The sequence below is a fragment of the Aythya ferina genome (genome assembly GCF_964211825.1).
Source record: "Aythya ferina genome assembly, chromosome: 1".
In the NCBI taxonomy this organism is placed as follows: domain Eukaryota; kingdom Metazoa; phylum Chordata; class Aves; order Anseriformes; family Anatidae; genus Aythya; species Aythya ferina.
The window spans coordinates 136,264,693-136,281,977 of NC_140296.1; the positions used below are offsets into that span (position 1 = coordinate 136,264,693).

At 42.1% G+C, this 17,285-nt stretch overlaps 1 protein-coding gene across 3 annotated transcripts in view; it reads left to right on the plus strand.

Annotated features, from left to right (window-relative positions):
• Window positions 1–17,285, plus strand: part of BORCS5 (BLOC-1 related complex subunit 5) — a 103,058-nt gene that overhangs the window by 66,705 nt on the left and 19,068 nt on the right. For all 3 annotated transcript variants that reach the window (XM_084507014.1, XM_084507015.1, XM_084507013.1), the window contains one exon: window positions 15,213–15,370. In XM_084507014.1, coding sequence (XP_084363140.1) covers window positions 15,213–15,370 — 158 coding nt within the window. The remainder of the gene's footprint in view (window positions 1–15,212; window positions 15,371–17,285) is intronic.

The following is a 17,285-nucleotide window of genomic DNA, read 5'->3' on the forward strand; positions in this document are numbered from 1 at the left end:
TCCACCCAAGGGTACTGAGGGAACTGGCAGAGGAGCTGGCCAAGCCACTATCCATCATTTATCAGCAGTCCTGGCTATCGGGGGAGGTCCCAATCGACTGGCGGCTAGCAAACGTGACGCCCATCTACAAGAAGGGCCGGAGGGCAGACCCAGGAAACTACAGGCCTGTCAGTTTGACCTCAGTGCCAGGAAAGCTCATGGAGCAGATCCTCCTGAGAGTCATCATGCAGCACTTGCAGGGGAAGCAGGCGATCAGGCCCAGTCAGCATGGCTTTATGAAAGGCAGGTCATGCCTGACGAACCTGATCTCCTTCTATGACAGAGTGACGCGCTGGGTGGATGAGGGAAAGGCTGTGGATGTGGTCTACCTTGACTTCAGCAAGGCTTTTGACACCGTCTCCCACAGCATTCTCCTCAAGAAACTGGCTGCTCTTGGCTTGGACTGGCGCACACTTCGTTGGGTTAGAAACTGGCTGGATAGCCGGGCCCAAAGAGTCGTGGTGAATGGAGCCAAGTCCAGTTGGAGGCCAGTCACTAGTGGCGTCCCCCAGGGCTCGGTGCTGGGGCCGGTCCTCTTTAATATCTTCATCGATGATCTGGACGAGGGCATCGAGTGCACCCTCAGTAAGTTCGCAGATGACACCAAGTTAGGTGCGTGTGTCGATCTGCTTGAGGGTAGGAAAGCTCTGCAGGAGGACCTGGATAGGCTGCACCGATGGGCTGAGGTCAACTGCATGAAGTTCAACAAGGCCAAGTGCCGGGTCCTGCACCTGGGGCGCAATAACCCCAAGCAGAGCTACAGGCTGGGAGAGGAATGGTTGGAGAGCTGCCAGGCAGAGAAGTACCTGGGAGTGATGGTGGATAGTCGGCTGAATATGAGCCAGCAGTGTGCTCAGGTGGCCAAGAAGGCCAACGGCATCCTGGCTTGTATCAGGAACAGTGTGACCAGCAGGGCTAGGGAGGTGATCGTCCCCCTGTACTCAGCTCTGGTGAGGCCGCACCTCGAGTACTGTGTTCAGTTTTGGGCCCCTCGCTACAAGAAGGACATTGAGGTGCTTGAGCGGGTGCAGAGAAGGGCGACGAAGCTGGTGAGGGGCCTGGAGAACAAGTCCTACGAGGAGCGGCTGAGGGAGCTGGGCTTGTTCAGCCTGGAGAAGAGGAGGCTCAGGGGTGACCTTATCGCTCTTTTTAGGTACCTCAAGGGAGGCTGTAGCGAGGTGGGGGTTGGCCTGTTCTCCCACGTGCCTGGTGACAGGACGAGGGGGAATGGGCTTAAGTTGAGCCAGGGGAGTTTTAGGTTAGATGTTAGGAAGAACTTCTTCACTGAAAGGGTTGTGAGGCACTGGAACAGGCTGCCCAGGGAAGTGGTGGAGTCACCATCCCTGGAGGTCTTTAAAAGACGTTTAGATGTAGAGCTTAGGGAAATGGTTTAGTGGGGACTGTTAGCGTTAGGTCAGAGGTTGGACTCGATGACCTTGAGGTCTCTTCCAACCTAGAAATTCTGTGATTCTGTGATTCTGTGGAACCAGAGGCAGCAAGCTGGTAGCTCTTGGGCAGGTGAGCAGCGTCCTGCAGCAGCAACCACAACGGATACAAGGAAGGGCCCCGGCAAGGAGGGCTGGCAGTGCAACAAGACCCATGCCATTTTCAGTGGCAGAGAGTCCTAAGATCAGCTCAGGATTTAGGTCCATGACCATACTTGTTTCAGACACGGGCAGTGCTCTTTTCCCAACTGCGGGAAGGTGTCCCAGCTACGAGGCATATAGAGGCTGCTAACTCTTGTGATAGCTCTTACCTTGAGGGAGGCACGAAGGAAGAGTGCCACTCCACCTACAAATTGAAAGATATCTATTGAGAAGTGCTATGGTGAGGAAGTGAAGCTTTGCTGTGCAATGACTGATACTTTCCAGGATAGATTTAGAAAGCAGATTTCGTGCTGTGCGTGAACACATCAGCAGACCGTGTATTAAAAGTAATAATAATTAAACAAAAAAATGTGTGGGGTGGTATGTTTTCACAGCTGCACTGTTCGAGGCTAGAGTTAAGCGAAGGGAGAAATGAATTGTTATATTCTGGGTATATCTAACCACAGAGGGAGTGACGTAGGTGCTTGGCAGAGCTGGAATGTGGAAGTTGTCAGCGCTGGCTCCGAGCAGTGTCTTCCCAGGTTTATGGCCATGATGGGATTCAAGTCATTGTCTCAGAGCATGGGGAGCCAGGGTTCAAGGAGCTCCCAGGCTTGCTAACCATGTGCCGTTATGTGCTGCGTGCGTAACTGATGGAGGCGGCACTCCTAGATTGCCATTACCTACGGCTTACTTGTGCCATCCTGTCCTTACAAGTGTCACTGTCAATATTCAACGCTTTCTTAAGTAGCAGCTTATTTTAATAGTAAGGCGATGCTGTTTTGTAATGTTTTATTAAGGAGTTCATTTACTGAAGTGTAAACAGTCTACTGCAGAGGTGGTACTATTTTCAAGATTTTTTTTTTCTGTTGGGATTTTAAAACACTTCATGCTAGGGATTCCTTATTGTGCTTTGTCTTTCTTCAAGGTACTTTGCCACTTGACAGTATTTGACAGTAGATGATAAACATGCAAGTAATACAGAGCACGGCAGGCCACTTATTTCAGTGTAACTGCTGAATGTTTTAGGTGCCCTAATAAGTCACACAAAGCTGAGTGGTTATTTTTTTAAACACCCTGTTAAAAGTAAATATTGCCTGTTGTCTCCTCCTTCCCTCCCCAATTCAACCTCTGAGTAATTTCAGTGTCCTCAGTTTAGCTGTTATAATTTCATGCCAGTTCCAGCTCCATGATGCCTTCTGGCCTTGGAAAACACCCTTATGTTGCAATACAATGCTGGGAACAGTGCTACTTGTTTAGATACTAATACTGCTGGGAAAAATGGCATCCATCTGGTGGATGAGGGAGAAAAATAAAAACAGACTACTGAGAAAGAAAAGCACTTGAATGTGGTTGACGTGAATTGGGAAGACAGGAACTTGAATATTTAAATACAGGTGGGAGAGAGAATAGAGAGGAAAGCAATGGTTCAGAGTTCGGCAGCAGGCGTGCACAGAGAAAATGTCAGATGATACGATCATTTAATAGGAAACAGCTCGCCCTGAATAATTTTGTTCTGTTTGGACAGTGGAGTTGCCAGGCTAAGAAGTTTGATCTGCTGAGGACAGCCAGGTTCCCAAAGTGATGCTTGCTTGCTTTGTACTCACCAAGAGGAATGCAGTGGGTAGAACCTTACCTTCTCTTACTCAGCTGGCCTTACTAGCAGATAACCACTTATCCTAATAAACTAGAGTCCAGGTAAGTTAGTTTCAAGAAGTGAGGAGTAATTACTTATCTTCTGTGAAGTGCATGCTGTATGAGCTATGTATGTGTGGGTTGTATCATTTAAGAAGTTTCATCAATCCCAACTATACTCTGCTGCTCCTGAGTAATGCAGCCATTTGGAAGGTATGCTGGTTAATCCTTCAGAGAACATCTTTATATGGTCCCCAAGTCAGTCTTAAAAATACGGGGCTTACACAATAAAAGCTTCCAGATCATGTTACCACAGCACGTAGGAAAAAATCAGCTATCTAGTTTAAGAAATATCAGCCATAATAAAACCAGTATGCTGTGGATGCCCCATCCCTGGAGCTGTTCAATGCCAGGTTAGATGAGGCCTTGGCCAACCTGATCTAGTGGGTGGCATCCCTGCCCGTGGCAGGGGGGTTGGAGTTAGATCACAGAATCACAGAATCGTTAAGGTTGGAAAAGACCTCCAAGATCATCTGGTCCAACCATACCCCTACCAGCAATGTCACCCACTAAACCATGTCCCTAAGCACCACTTTAAGGTCCCTTCCAACCTGAGCCGTTCAATGAAATGGCAGCCCATGTTGCCAGCAAAATGGATGAATGATTAATTGGGTCGCACATGAGAAAAGAAGATAAAGTGGAAAACGCCAACTCATCAGCATTTACAAATCACTCTTCTTTGGTATGTTTTTCTGAATGCACATAATAGACAGAAATTCCTGTTCCTAGTACCTGTGGCCAGAAACTGTCAACAGTATATTTTGGATAGTTCTTCTTTAGTGTATATTTCAGTTAGAGCTCTTGGAAAAATGGACAAAGGTTATGACATGTCCATAACTCTTGGCCATGACATTATTTTTACTTGGCAATGTGCCATGGCTCAAGCCCTTAAGATTTGCGGCTGCAGTTGTAGTTGAGAGTATGGTGTTTGTTGTGATAGTACACAAAAGATAGGACAGATGTTAAAAGTACTACTACATACCAAATAGAAACTGTGCCTTTCATGTGTATAAATGGTGGTTATACCACAGTCAGTGCTATGTTTTGCTTGCAGTTACAAATCATCGATGAAAACTTTTATCAGCAGATCCTATTACATATTTAAAAGGATCTCTTTCAATCTCTAAAGATTTCTCTAGCACCTTTAAAACAGCTTTCGTCATCTCTGGAAAACAGAAGTGGAGTCTTGGACTCACTGCCTCTGCAAGTCAATGCAGTTCATCAGTCTTGCTCTATGCCACGTTTTGGCAATAAATTGCAGTCGTGATAGTTTCAAATTGACATTTGAATTGAAGAAGGTGCCCAGAAATTTGGAGGAAAGCAACAGACAGCAGTATCAGTTAACCTAATAAAATATATCACTCGTTGAAGAGCCATATCTCATTTGTTGACATGTTGTAATCTGATTGTATAAACCTGAAGGGGCTGGTCATTTTGCTTCAAGTAGTCTTTCCTGTAACGTGGTCTCAGGCACAAGGCATGTGAATAAGTTACCGTGGAGAAAACCAGGTTGTGAACTCAGACTTGCAGCTCTTAGGCTATGGTGTAGGAACTGTCTGCGTGTGTGCTTTTGCATCTTGGTAAAAGCAGCACGGTGTACTTGGCCCCCACTGAATTTACTTGGGGTTTGGGTGTGTACGCAGGCTGGTTATTGTGGAATAGCAGACATGCCACAGCTTCACATGGGTGCCCTTGTACTTACAGGTGACTTCAGATGTCTCCTTTCCTCTATAGACCACTCAACACTGTGTTCTTTTATTTTTATTTTTCTTGTTAGTATGTGTGGATAAAATTCCATACACTTTTACTTAAAAGAAAATAAAGGTTAGCCTCAAGGAACTATCTTACTACTGACAATAGAATCAGTTAGATGACTTTTAGTTTTCTGGTTTTTGTTGTTTATTTGTTCATATTTATTTAAGAGAAATTGAGTGTATTTGCTCCTATTTACCCTCTTCTCTTCCATCTACAGTCTAGAAAACTTTGTGTCTGCTAGCAAATGTCGACCAAATTTTGCAGTGGAGAGAGTTAGGAAAGCTAGTTAAAGTCCTGTTATTTTAAGGAAGAGAGGTGGACAGGTAAAGCTGAGACTCTTCAAAGGTTTTGCATGCAGAAAAAATTGAAGTAGCAGCTTGCTGTTGCTCACACAGACAGATCTCCCTCTGTCCTTTGCTTTTCTCTCTCCTGCATCTCCAGATACTAGCTGTAGTTTTTGAGCTCCTGGTAAGCTGAATCCTTCTGCAACCCTAGAGAAAGGAAAAAAAAAAAAAACAAAAACAACAAGCCACTGGGTTTGTCCTCTGCTGTTTTAGCAAAGTGAATCGTTCTCTGTGCAGTAACTGCACATCAGTGCTTGCTTGTGGTGGGCATGAGGCATGTGAGGTGGGGAAGAAGGGAGCTGGACCTTCCCTTTAGCGGAGCGTGTACATGGGGGTCGGGAGAGAAGAATACCTTAATTTGTCTCTGGTTGTATCATGAACCTTTATTAGATGTCTGAGAATCTGTGTGGGAGAGACTGCACAAATGTGTTTGACACTGACAGTTCCACAGGAAAACTGGCTCTGCTGCTTCCTGAGCTGCTGGAGTCTGTTACTTGAGAGTGAGAGAAGGGGAGGGATGTTCTGCTGGTGAAGTCATCAGGCTGGGGGACAGCAGCTTCCATGTGGTCTCGGATAAATCACTTAATCTCTTGGTGCCTCCATTCCTCATCTTGTAAAATGACGTTACTCTTCTGCCTATGTGTATCGTGTTTGGAATAAGGAGGTCAGCTGTAGCCTGCCGATATCATGTGCTTACATTATCAAATGATGGTAGGTCTTAGGTCTGTCTTGATGTGTTTGCAAAAAAAAAATAAATTTTAAAAGTTGCTCTAGAGTAAGTGAGTACAGTTTATTGCACGACACAGAACCACTCTCTCTCTCTTTCCTGTGAATTATCCCATCTCTTTTCCTAATCTTTTGCTTATAATTATCCTTTTGGGCCTGTGGCAGGAAGTGGACCATACAATATTGCAAATGCTTAGTCAAAAACACTCTCTTACATATCACTTCTGTGATCCAGAAGCTTTAAAAAAAAAATAAAAATAAAAAATCTGTATCTTGGCTGCTTTTATGTGACATAGTGCAGCTGTGTGCTTTTCTCCAGAGTACATTGTGTACCTTTTTCCCTACCTGAAGCTTCAAAACAAGGGTATTAGTAGACATGGTACCGATTTTCTGGTAACCAATAGCAACTTTTCCAAGGCTTATCACGCAGCAATCTCATACTTAAAAAGAGGCATATCTAAATAACTGCAGACAGAAACTTTAGTGCACACAGACCGGATGCTGTTTCCCCCTTTTGGGCATACAGATTTCTAACAGGCCATGTGAGGAAGCATTTCTGATTTGTTTGTGGTTTTCCTCTTTTCAAACTGGAATTTCAATATAGAAAACTTTTGCATCAATGAAACGTTTCTGTTTTGCAGCAGTCTTCAAATTCCTAGTCATGATCAGGCTCCATCGCACTCACTGCTTTCCAGATCATACAAAGTATGGAGTGAAAGTTGTTGCTTTAGAGATGTTGGAAGCTTAAGTGGTGCAAAAAATTATGAGTGCCTTAGTGATTACGTATAACCATTATAACCATCCCTATTTGACAGGAGAAAGTTTTAATGGTCTACAGAAATTTTTGTCGGATCTAAGCCTTAATAAAAATGAGGCTCAAAAGTAAAGCAGAAATATCATAAACAGATTGTCTTAGTGCATTTAATAATAGTAATAACAAAAAACCCTCAATTGCAATTTCTCCTAATGTAAGATCTGTGCCTCTAATAGGTATAAAACCATAAGAGATTGGATTTTTTGTTCTTTAAAACTACACTTTTAAAGAAACTTTAATGTCTTTGATCTTCTTAATTTTATTTTATTTTTTAAAGGTAAATGATGGAGGAATAAAAGCAGTGGTGATTTTTATATCTTAATGAGTATTATCTTACAAGTAATAGCTTGTGGTGTTAGGAAACTGAGGCACAATATTCATTGGACCGATGGGCTGAGGTCAACTGCATGAAGTTTAACAAGGCCAAGTGCCGGGTCCTGCACCTGGGGCGCAATAACCCCAAGCAGAGCTACAGGCTGGGAGAGGAATGGTTGGAAAGCTGCCAGGCAGAGAAGGACCTGGGAGTGATGGTGGACAGTCGGCTGAATATGAGCCAGCAGTGTGCTCAGGTGGCCAAGAAGGCCAACGGCATCCTGGCTTGTATTAGGAACAGCGTGACCAGCAGGGCTAGGGAGGTGATCGTCCCCCTGTACTCAGCTCTGGTGAGGCCGCACCTCGAGTACTGTGTTCAGTTTTGGGCCCCTTGCTACAAGAAGGACATCGAGGTGCTTGAGCGGGTGCAGAGAAGGGCAACAAAGCTGGTGAGGGGCCTGGAGAACAAGTCCTACGAGGAGCGGCTGAGGGAGCTGGGCTTGTTCAGCCTGGAGAAGAGGAGGCTCAGGGGTGACCTTATCGCTCTTTTTAGGTACCTCAAGGGAGGCTGTAGCGAGGTGGGGGTTGGCCTGTTCTCCCACGTGCCTGGTGACAGGACGAGGGGGAATGGGCTTAAGTTGAGCCAGGGGAGTTTTAGGTTAGATGTTAGGAAGAACTTCTTTACAGAAAGGGTTGTGAGGCATTGGAACAGGCTGCCCAGGGAAGTGGTGGAGTCACCATCCCTGGAAGTCTTCAAAAGACGTTTAGATGTAGAGCTTAGGGATATGGTTTAGTGGGGACTGTTAGCGTTAGGTCAGAGGTTGGACTCGATGACCTTGAGGTCTCTTCCAACCTAGAAATTCTGTGATTCTGTGATTCTGTGATACTGAGAGAGTATTTGGACTCTTTGGTCAGAAAAGTTGCCTGTTAAATGATGTGACAAGACAAGAGTCTTCAGCCCATCTGTCACCCATGCAGAAGTAACAGATCACATGGTATGAACTCCAAAATAGAGGAAAAATTGCTGTTACAGCCAACATTCCTTGCCACAATACAAATATGTTCTTTGCTCACATAATAGCTATTCAGTTTGCCTACAGTCATTGTGTTTCCCTATTAAAGTTCAAAGGAATTGAAAATACACAGGCAACAAAGCTGGATTTTGTCTTTGAGTAAATACATATTTTATTACAAGGTGTTTTATCGGTGTGATTTTAGAAAATAAACTGATTTGTAAAAAAGATTATGTGGTCATCTACAGTTGAGGTTAAAGTTTTCTCGGTGACTAACTGTAATTTTGGTTATATTTTTGGAAGTTGCCTTTCGTCATACTTAACCTCTACTAATTCTATGGTGTATGCCCTTTTCTTAAGGGCAGCCTGGCTTTCCATCTCTGAATGTATAAATTTTGATGTATCCTAACAGAATTATCAAGGGAAAAAAAAAAGGCTTTGCTGAAAATGTAGTCTTTTGTTAGTCTTCAAGAATGAGAGGAGGAGGTACACAATGACAATTCAAAGCATTTGGTCAATAAGAACCATATAAATCTGCTTACTTTGTATGTTTGGATGTATTTCAATGCCTTTTATTCTGCTGCACACACACGTGCAATTGTTTCTTTTCCGTATGTCATATTAAAGTCCTCTTGCATGGGGAAATGAGCTCTCTATCTCAGCTAATAGCAAATTGTTGCCTCCAAACTTGTGCAAGCAGTAATGGTCAAGAAAGAATGTTCAGTCTATGGAGTCTCATCTGTTTCTTGTGTGGATTATTTTTTTTTTTTTTTTGGTACTCTAGGATACCTGAAGGTGCTCACAAAACAGCCTCCCCAAAAATAGCAATGAGGAAGGCAACTGTATGATGTTATCATAGTTAAACTGTGGCTACTGAGGGCAGACTTCATTTGTGAGAGTAGCCAGACTGGGTAGCTTTACCCAAGAGCATTACAAGTGCTTGTTGAGGGAAATTGTTGGTCTGATCATTTTTAAATAATCTTGTAACACTGGAAAATTCCTGCAGACCTGAAAAACACCACTTTTTAAGGTAAAACTAATGTTGTCTTTTAAAGAGGGTGTGTGAAATGACCCAGCACTATTTTGTTGGTAGCAACCAGAGCCTCCTCAAATTCAGTGAGGAGTGGAAGAGCTGAGGAAGTTTTACTGTCTTGGGTTAAATATATGAAGAGGAGTTTCATTAAGAAAAGAGGGTGGTAAGGAGGAGGAATTAGAAACAGCTGAAAAGAAGTAAGTTGCAGGCAGCAAAGGTGATTTTGAAAGGGTTGGGAGGGATTGCCTTGTTAAAGGAGTGTGAAAAGAGCTATAGGCAAAAAGATATTTCCAAAAAAAATTAAAGGCAAAAGGAAATCTTGGATAGGTGAGCAGAAGTTTACAAACTCTAGCAGTTTAAATAAGAAATCGTTAAATAAGAAATACCAGAAGAGAAATTCCTTAAGAACAGCTAATAACATATGCTTATGAAAGCTCCTTAGATTCTTCGGAAGCTTTCTGAAGAGTCTGTGGGATTGTCAGAGAAGAATTTGAGAAAAGCAAAATCAATTAGTTGAATCAGCATTCATTACAAAAGTATATCGTTCTTTACAAGGCTGAATGAGAAGTATTCACAGCAGAGGTTTTACAAAAAAAAAAAGGTAATGTACACAGTAATAAATCTTCAGAAAGAGGTACCAGAACTGGGAGCGCCTCTATAAAGTTGACAAGCTATTGCTAATCACAGTGTGTAATCTATTGCTTCATTTAACCTTGCTCACAGGAGAAAAGGTGATGACATGCAGTACGCTGTAATGCAAGCCCTTAAAAAGGGTGTTGCTGAATAGTCAGTCCAGCAAAGGGGTAGCAATTACAGAAGCAACTGGATTTTTAGACTTGTAAACACCGTGCATCGGAGAAGAATTGACTTGGCTTTAAAAGAGGGAAGTCAGGCCTCAGGGTGCAGGGTTCTTTGAGGGCGTTAGAGAAATAATCAGAGAAATTAAGTCTTCTGTAGGAGAGGAGACTTAACTGTGGGTTCTTAATCTGGGAAACACGATGGAAAAAAGTACACTCCACTCTAGATTGCTGCTGTTGCACAGAAATTTAAGTGTCAGAGCTTCACGGACCACAGTATTACAAAGTTCAGAGAAAAAATAACTTGGAGGTAGGATGATTGTGCTAGAGGATGAAGCAGAGATGAAGACTTTCTTTTCTAAATGTCCACTGTTGTGAAATGTTGGGAGCACTATTCTGGTCAAGGTAAACTTCTGGTCTTATTAAACAAGTGGTTACCATAGAAGTCTTCTCTTCTATTCCACAGAAGGGTTGATTACTTGAATGACCATAACCCTTCTGGCCTCTAAATAGGTAAGAAGACCACAGTGTCCTGTGCTCTGTTGCCTGTAATAAATAAATTAACAACATTGGACATTTTATTTTCTTTCTGTGATGTCTGCCATTACTGCTTGAAAGGGTACTACATAAGTCACAAAGAAGTAATAATATGTTTCAAGTTGGAAAGCACTCCCATTGTTGTTAGGATTGTCCCTAAAAGCAGCAGAACATGACTGTGGTTGGTAACTGGGCTCTGTATGTATGTAGAGTCAGTATACCATGTAAAGCATCTTCTCACAAACTTTTCTAGTCATAAAAATGCTTTTTAAACTAACAGCTTTCTTCTGCTCAGTAGGATGTGATTTGTTGGAAGTGTACATTGACCTGGAACCAACGAGGAGATGACTAAGTAGGAGGAAAATGGTTTTAACATGCCTCTGCTTTGCCAAGGAATATGGAAACAATAACAGATTTGTCAAGTCCATGGGTCAGCCTGCCTTGTAGTGATATATGATATTTTTCTATGCACGACATACTTGGTATGCTTTTCTTTTTCTCCCTAAAGCACCATTTAGGAGCTGAAATGTGAATCTCTGTTTGTCCCATTGCTTATTATCACCTTCATGGGTACGCTGTTTGTTCATTGGATGTATCCAGAGCAAGCAGCAGATCCTGACTTCTCTTCATCATGGCAGGCACGTAATGTGGTCTGTCGTCTTATTCGTTTTACAGTGTAATTTGATAGCTAAGAATGTGCATGTTTGGCAGTTGCCAAAGCATTTTTGGTCTGTACACTGAAGCTCGGCAGTAGTCCGTCTCCCATGTCCCCGTTTTTGTTTTCCCCAAGCCATGACATCCTCCACACCGCCTTCCCTTATCACACGGGGGAAGTTGTGGCTCTCATGTGCCAAGCGTTCTCTTCTCTACAGTTCAGTCAGTATAAAAGCCGTGCTGGGTGTGCTTCTCGCTTTGGAAGAGAACCAACAGCTTGGGAAACGACTACTCAGTTTAATAAGACTTGAAGACTTCAGATTCTGTTTTCTTCCCGTGTAAGAGCAGAAATGCGCTCTTGGAGGGGGCAGGGGAAGAAAAGTAATAATCACAGCGATGAAATCACAGGAACACCCTTTCCCCGGTGAAGTAGCGGCAGCTCGGCACTTAGGTACTTGCTGCTGAGCAGGTTCAAGTGCTAGCTGTGTCTGGAGTGAGCCCGAACCACGCGGAGACCTCTGTCTCCCTCCACCTTTTGGCACTTGAAAGACTGACCTAATAAATGTTTTGTTGCAACAGATATGATCTCATATCCTTTTGAAAACTGCTTGTCGACAAGTCCTGCTTCCATCCCTGAGGATGGGCCTGTTCGGTGAAGAGTTCAAAGTGTGGGACAAAGCTTTGAGGAGGAAGTTGTGATTTTCAAGAAGCAAGTTATTTAATAATACCTGGAAGTTCGCAGTGCTGGCTATCTGCTCTAGAAACAAAACCTCCTCGATGCTGAATTGCTGATGGCTTTTAGCTGGTCTCCTCAGCTTTCTGTTGTATACGAACAAAGGATACAAGCAACACCCTTTTAACCTCCTGCCCTTTTTCCATGTATCGCTCTTGGTTTGGGTGTTTTCCTGTGGATCTTCAATTTTTCAAGGGTGTTGGGAAGCGTGCTGCTATCTCTGGAGGGCAGAGCTTGTGGAGCAGATATTGCATGAAAGCCTTTGGGGCTTGCTGTCTGCTGCTGGGGAGAGGAGGCAGGAAAGAGATCTGGACTCCAGAGGCTCCTTCCCAGCCCCACATCTCAGTTCCTATTTCCCAGGGTTCCCCTGGTAAAATCTCTCTGGAATCTGCATGTCTGAAGACTTCCACGAAGTGTCAAGGTGACTTACTGCTGCCAACTGCTCATTTGGAGCAAAGCTACCGATTTGCTAAGAAATAAAATGCAATGAATTAATAAAATTTTAATATCTACACTGTGGGCAGTAAGTAGTCACTGTGAATGACAAAAAACAGGGGATCGATTTCTGATGAGGGGAATATCTGCCAGGTAGAAGACTGCGTGGCTTTTTTCATGCCTCTGTTCACTTCCATCTTTCTTTTCCTACAAGTTGAAATTCAGAACTAAATTCTTTGCTGGCATGGGCAGCATGAGCCATAGATCTCGAGAAAAGCTAATTGCTTTGGCTTCTCCCTACTGCATCAACCAAAATAATGCTATCCTTTATCTTTAAACAATGTATGCTGTTTGGTTTTTATTATGGCTTCAAACATTTTTACTGGGTTATATTTGAACTTCTGCCTTATGAAGATAGTCCAGCTAATGTCTCCGTTCACTTGAGTTCACGTTTTTCTGGATACTGAATAAGATGCTCTTTATAGTTTATTAATTTTGCTTTTAGCGTTTTGCAACCTGTACAGGGTTGTAAGTACAAAATATAAATTTGAGTAACTTAGTCCTTTATAGCTCATTCAACAGTCCTTGCCCTGTTCCGCTTCACAACTCTTATAATTCTTAGCTTAGCCAAAATACACACTTCATTTTAATTAAATCTATTAAACAGAGGCTAATTTTCTTCCTCCTCTTGAAGTTGGTGAGAGATTAGCAATAAAAGAAAATTAGTTGGTTGATAGCATCATATATTTTGATCAGTGCAGGAACAGGGTAACAGCCTCGGGTGTACGATGAACTTTTCATTCCTGTGTGAACATTCAACATATTAAAAGTTGACAACATTATTTGAACACTTATCCTGACAAGATAAATTTACAGAAGATCAGAATTAACAAACTGAAGGAATGCTAAAACATGTAAATGTAATGTATACATTAAAAAAAAAAAAGTTTCATTTCCTTCAATGGGTTTGCTCTCATTAAAGTTTTGCACTTCAGCTGAAAGTTTTCTTGAAAGATTTGCAATTGATATTGCTGGACCTAAGATTTTGTTTGAGGTAATTCTTTCTAGAGCATAAAAAAGGATTTGGCTAATACAGGTTTTTGAGACCAAATGGTTAACTGTCTATATCCTCTTCTCACCTGTTGATACAGGCAGTGCAACTGTAGTGGATGACAAGTCAGCAAAACAAAATTATATATTTTTTTTCTTTCTTTCTTTCCACTGAAGATGAGGAAAGGATGGGTTTTATGTAAAGGGTAATTGAGAACATCCTCAGAGAATAAAACGGTGAGTGTTGATGCAAAGTAAACCTACTTCATCATATCTGATGAGGTTGCTCTCCTAGTTTTGTTTTCATTTCTGTCTGGAAATGTTTTTGAAGAGGTTTAACTTTCTTATATTCATAAGATATTTCTGACTTAGTCTTGGTTTCTGTCTTATTTGTGAGTGTTTTGGCAAGAACTTGATGTCACAATTTGTTTGTAGCTTGCAATAGGCATGTGGGCCATCCAAAATACTTTCTATTTCCCAGTGAGGTACATTCTTAGAAGAACTTTTCCAATCCAAATAACTTGCATTTATTACTCCTTTTAATTGCTTAGTATGATACTTGCTTACATTTGCTGTTTTAATGTCTTTTCCTGTCAGTAAATGGAGAGCCCCAGAGGGCACATGCATGCAGTTGCTGAATTCAGTTTACATAGCTTTACGGGAGTTTTGGAAAAAGCAGATTGCGTGTGTGTGCTGTTTGTCACAGATGTTGTCCCAACTAGAAAGAAGTGGTACTAATGCTGGAGGAAAATGAAAAGAAAATAAATAAAGGAAATAACAAAAAAGGATGGCCTTAGAATTTAATATCACTTTTTCCAGAAGCTGTGGAGAAAGCTGACAGTATGACACACGTGCTTGAGCTCAGCAAGGGTTCTCAAGTTGCACTGTGCAAGCAACAAAAAATGGGCAGGAGAAATTTCTCTGGACGGTTTTGCCTTTAGCTCCTCTGGACATTAACAGTGGCCCAGTATTAAGTCTCACACTTTTTTGGTGATCTTTTTGTGAAACCTAGAGTCATGTGAGTAGGTAAGGATCTTAAAATATATATCTAAGTTAAGCTTTGAAAAAGGTAAGGTAGGCAAAACATTAGCGTTTCACCCCAGTTTTTAATTTAACTTAGGTGGGTCGTTTTTCACTCAGCTTTGTTTTGGGGGACCAGTGAATTTTTAATGATTTTTTAGAAATCTGTTTTTGACAGTGAGATTCTAGTGAAAATAGTTCAAGTCGCATGCCCTTAGGGGATTGCAGAACTCCACTCCTTCCCTTTCTGGCATACATAAATGAGGAGGGGGCTCATTTGTCAGAGTTCAGAATTGCTTGTGACGGAGATGAAGCAGGACTTGCTTTATGCAGCCTGTCACTGGGAACCAAGCTGTTGTGCATTATGGTACTATGTTTAGATTCTGCGTTTAAGCTCTGTCAAGGAGGGGTAAGCTGTATGGCAAACTATTCTTTGCACTGCTATGAATCCTAAACGTCCATAAATCTTCTATCCATGCCCTTCCCACTTTTAGCCTTCACTGGACCATTATGTTGTTAAAGTCCATTCAGTAGTCTTCAAACCTGAATTAGCTTTTTATTCATCCCTTTCAAGCTTTTCTTCTGGACATGTTGTGCTGCCTCTCTGCTTGCAGTTGAACTGGTTCTGTGAACAGCCAGATTAACTCCGTTCCTTCCCTTGCCACCTAGGACTCCTCAGTGGGCAGACCTCTCCGACCAACACCAAACTGGAAAAGCTGGACCCCCACCAAGTGCTACAGCTGTGTCTCCGGTACCAAGACCACCTTCACCAATGTGCAGAAGCGGTTGCTTTTGATCAGAATGCGCTTGTGAAGCGGATCAAGGAGGTACAGCCCACAGAATGCCCATGTCTAGTGGGAAGGGTTTGGGGGCCTTGGGATGACCCTCTTGAGCTATGAATGCAAATGCTTGCACGGTCTTGGGTCGCTTTATGCAGTCTGCTTTAAAGTAAACCCAGTAGAGAAACTCTGTGTGTGTGTGTGTGTGTGTGTGTGTGTGTGTGTCAAACAAAATTCCTTGGCTTTCACTGTGGTTACTTTTAGGTGGTGTATTTACTGGTTGTGTTCTAGGATTCTTGGCTGTAAACAGGGTATGTTTCTCTAGTATTACGAGTACTGCAAATAATTGTTAAAGGAGTAAAGGATGACTGGAGTTTTTGAAGATATCATTCCTTATTCAGAACTGTCTGCTTAAAGATTTATTAGGCATCATGTTTAAGCTCTAAGGTAAGAAATGGTTATTATAACATGGAGAAGGTAGCAGAGGTTGAAGGTAGTAGCTCTTTCTTTCTTCAATGGAAGAAATGGAAAAATGTTTCCAAAGTCAGCCTTTTCTCTGATCTGTACGGCAGTTAAAAAAAGTCTTTGTATGTTACTGTCCTTATCACTGAAGAGTCACTTGAAAATCACTGACCTGCTTAAATATTCAATGATACTGGTGGGGAGAAAACTAATTCCTAGGGCAAGCATCCTGAAACTGCATTGCCTGTCTGCTTTTGTGTAACTATTGGTGTTGGAAGCAGTAGGATGGCTGACATTTTTTTTAAAGTCAAGGTACGCTGGCATGAGAGGAGATGCTGTTTGAGAGTGGCTTCTCAAATACACAGATACGTGTAAGAACTCTTAAGTGCTGTATATATCAAAAGTGTTAGAGACCAAATACCTTTCAATGTCAAAATAAAAAATTTTGAACAGGTGGTTAATTTTTATTCATGCACTGTAAACAGTGACCTTGATTCATTGTTGCTATATTGGCTTAGAGTTAAGAAATCCCACATGACAAACTGGATAATAAATTTGATTTATAGGCTGTTTTGAGAAGCTGCTGTCATCATGAAGTTGTAAGTCCAAAATAACGTGGGAGCCATTAAAAAGGCCTTTTTACTTTGGCGTATCAAGATCTGAGGCCAGCTATTACACAAGATGTAAAGATATTTGCAGATGTTGGTGACTCAGATCACACAATCTCAGAAATGGAATTTAATTGCCAGCCTAATGACAGTGTACCGCATTAATCCAAGTAGATTGTAATTCTTTTGGCTGTTAAAGTGTGAGAGTGAGTATCAGCATGATTTAAAGTCATGGTAGACTCTACCAGTGCAATCTGCCCAAGTTGGATTTGACTTCTATATGGCAAGTGACAGACTACCTTTCGAGTTAGTCATGGCGTTACTTTCTTACAGTTCATAACGCTTATGATTTTCTTTCACAGAAAATAAATCTAACTCAATGCCAGTAATATAACTGGTATTGTCAATGACTTTATCACAGACTCCTGTATGACCTAGTGAAGGAGAAACGGGTGAGTCTAACTCAGGCAACTCACAAGTCAGGTTGTGTCAGGTTTTTTGTTTTTGTGTTTGTGTGTGTGTGTGTGTGTGTGTGTGTGTCACAACACTTAAGTAACTTCAGATGCTTTGAATCCCTCTGCCAGATTTGGTGGGTCTTTACTGTTCATTTTCCTAATCATTTTTAAATGTTTTTCTTGTATCAGCTGTACTGCATGTGTGTTCTGGAGGAGCCGGGTGGGACCCACTCAGTTTAAATCATTCTTTCCAAATTGTTTGGGCTCTCTTTAGAGCACTAAGTGGAACTGCTGTTGACAGTTGATGACAACAAAGGGTGCAACTGAGCTAGAGCAGGGTATGTCTCTTGTTACAAGTGTAGACAAAGGAAATCATATTTGGCTGCACCCATTTGTCAACAATGATTTAGTTTTGCAATGTAGATGAAGCTTTGACCA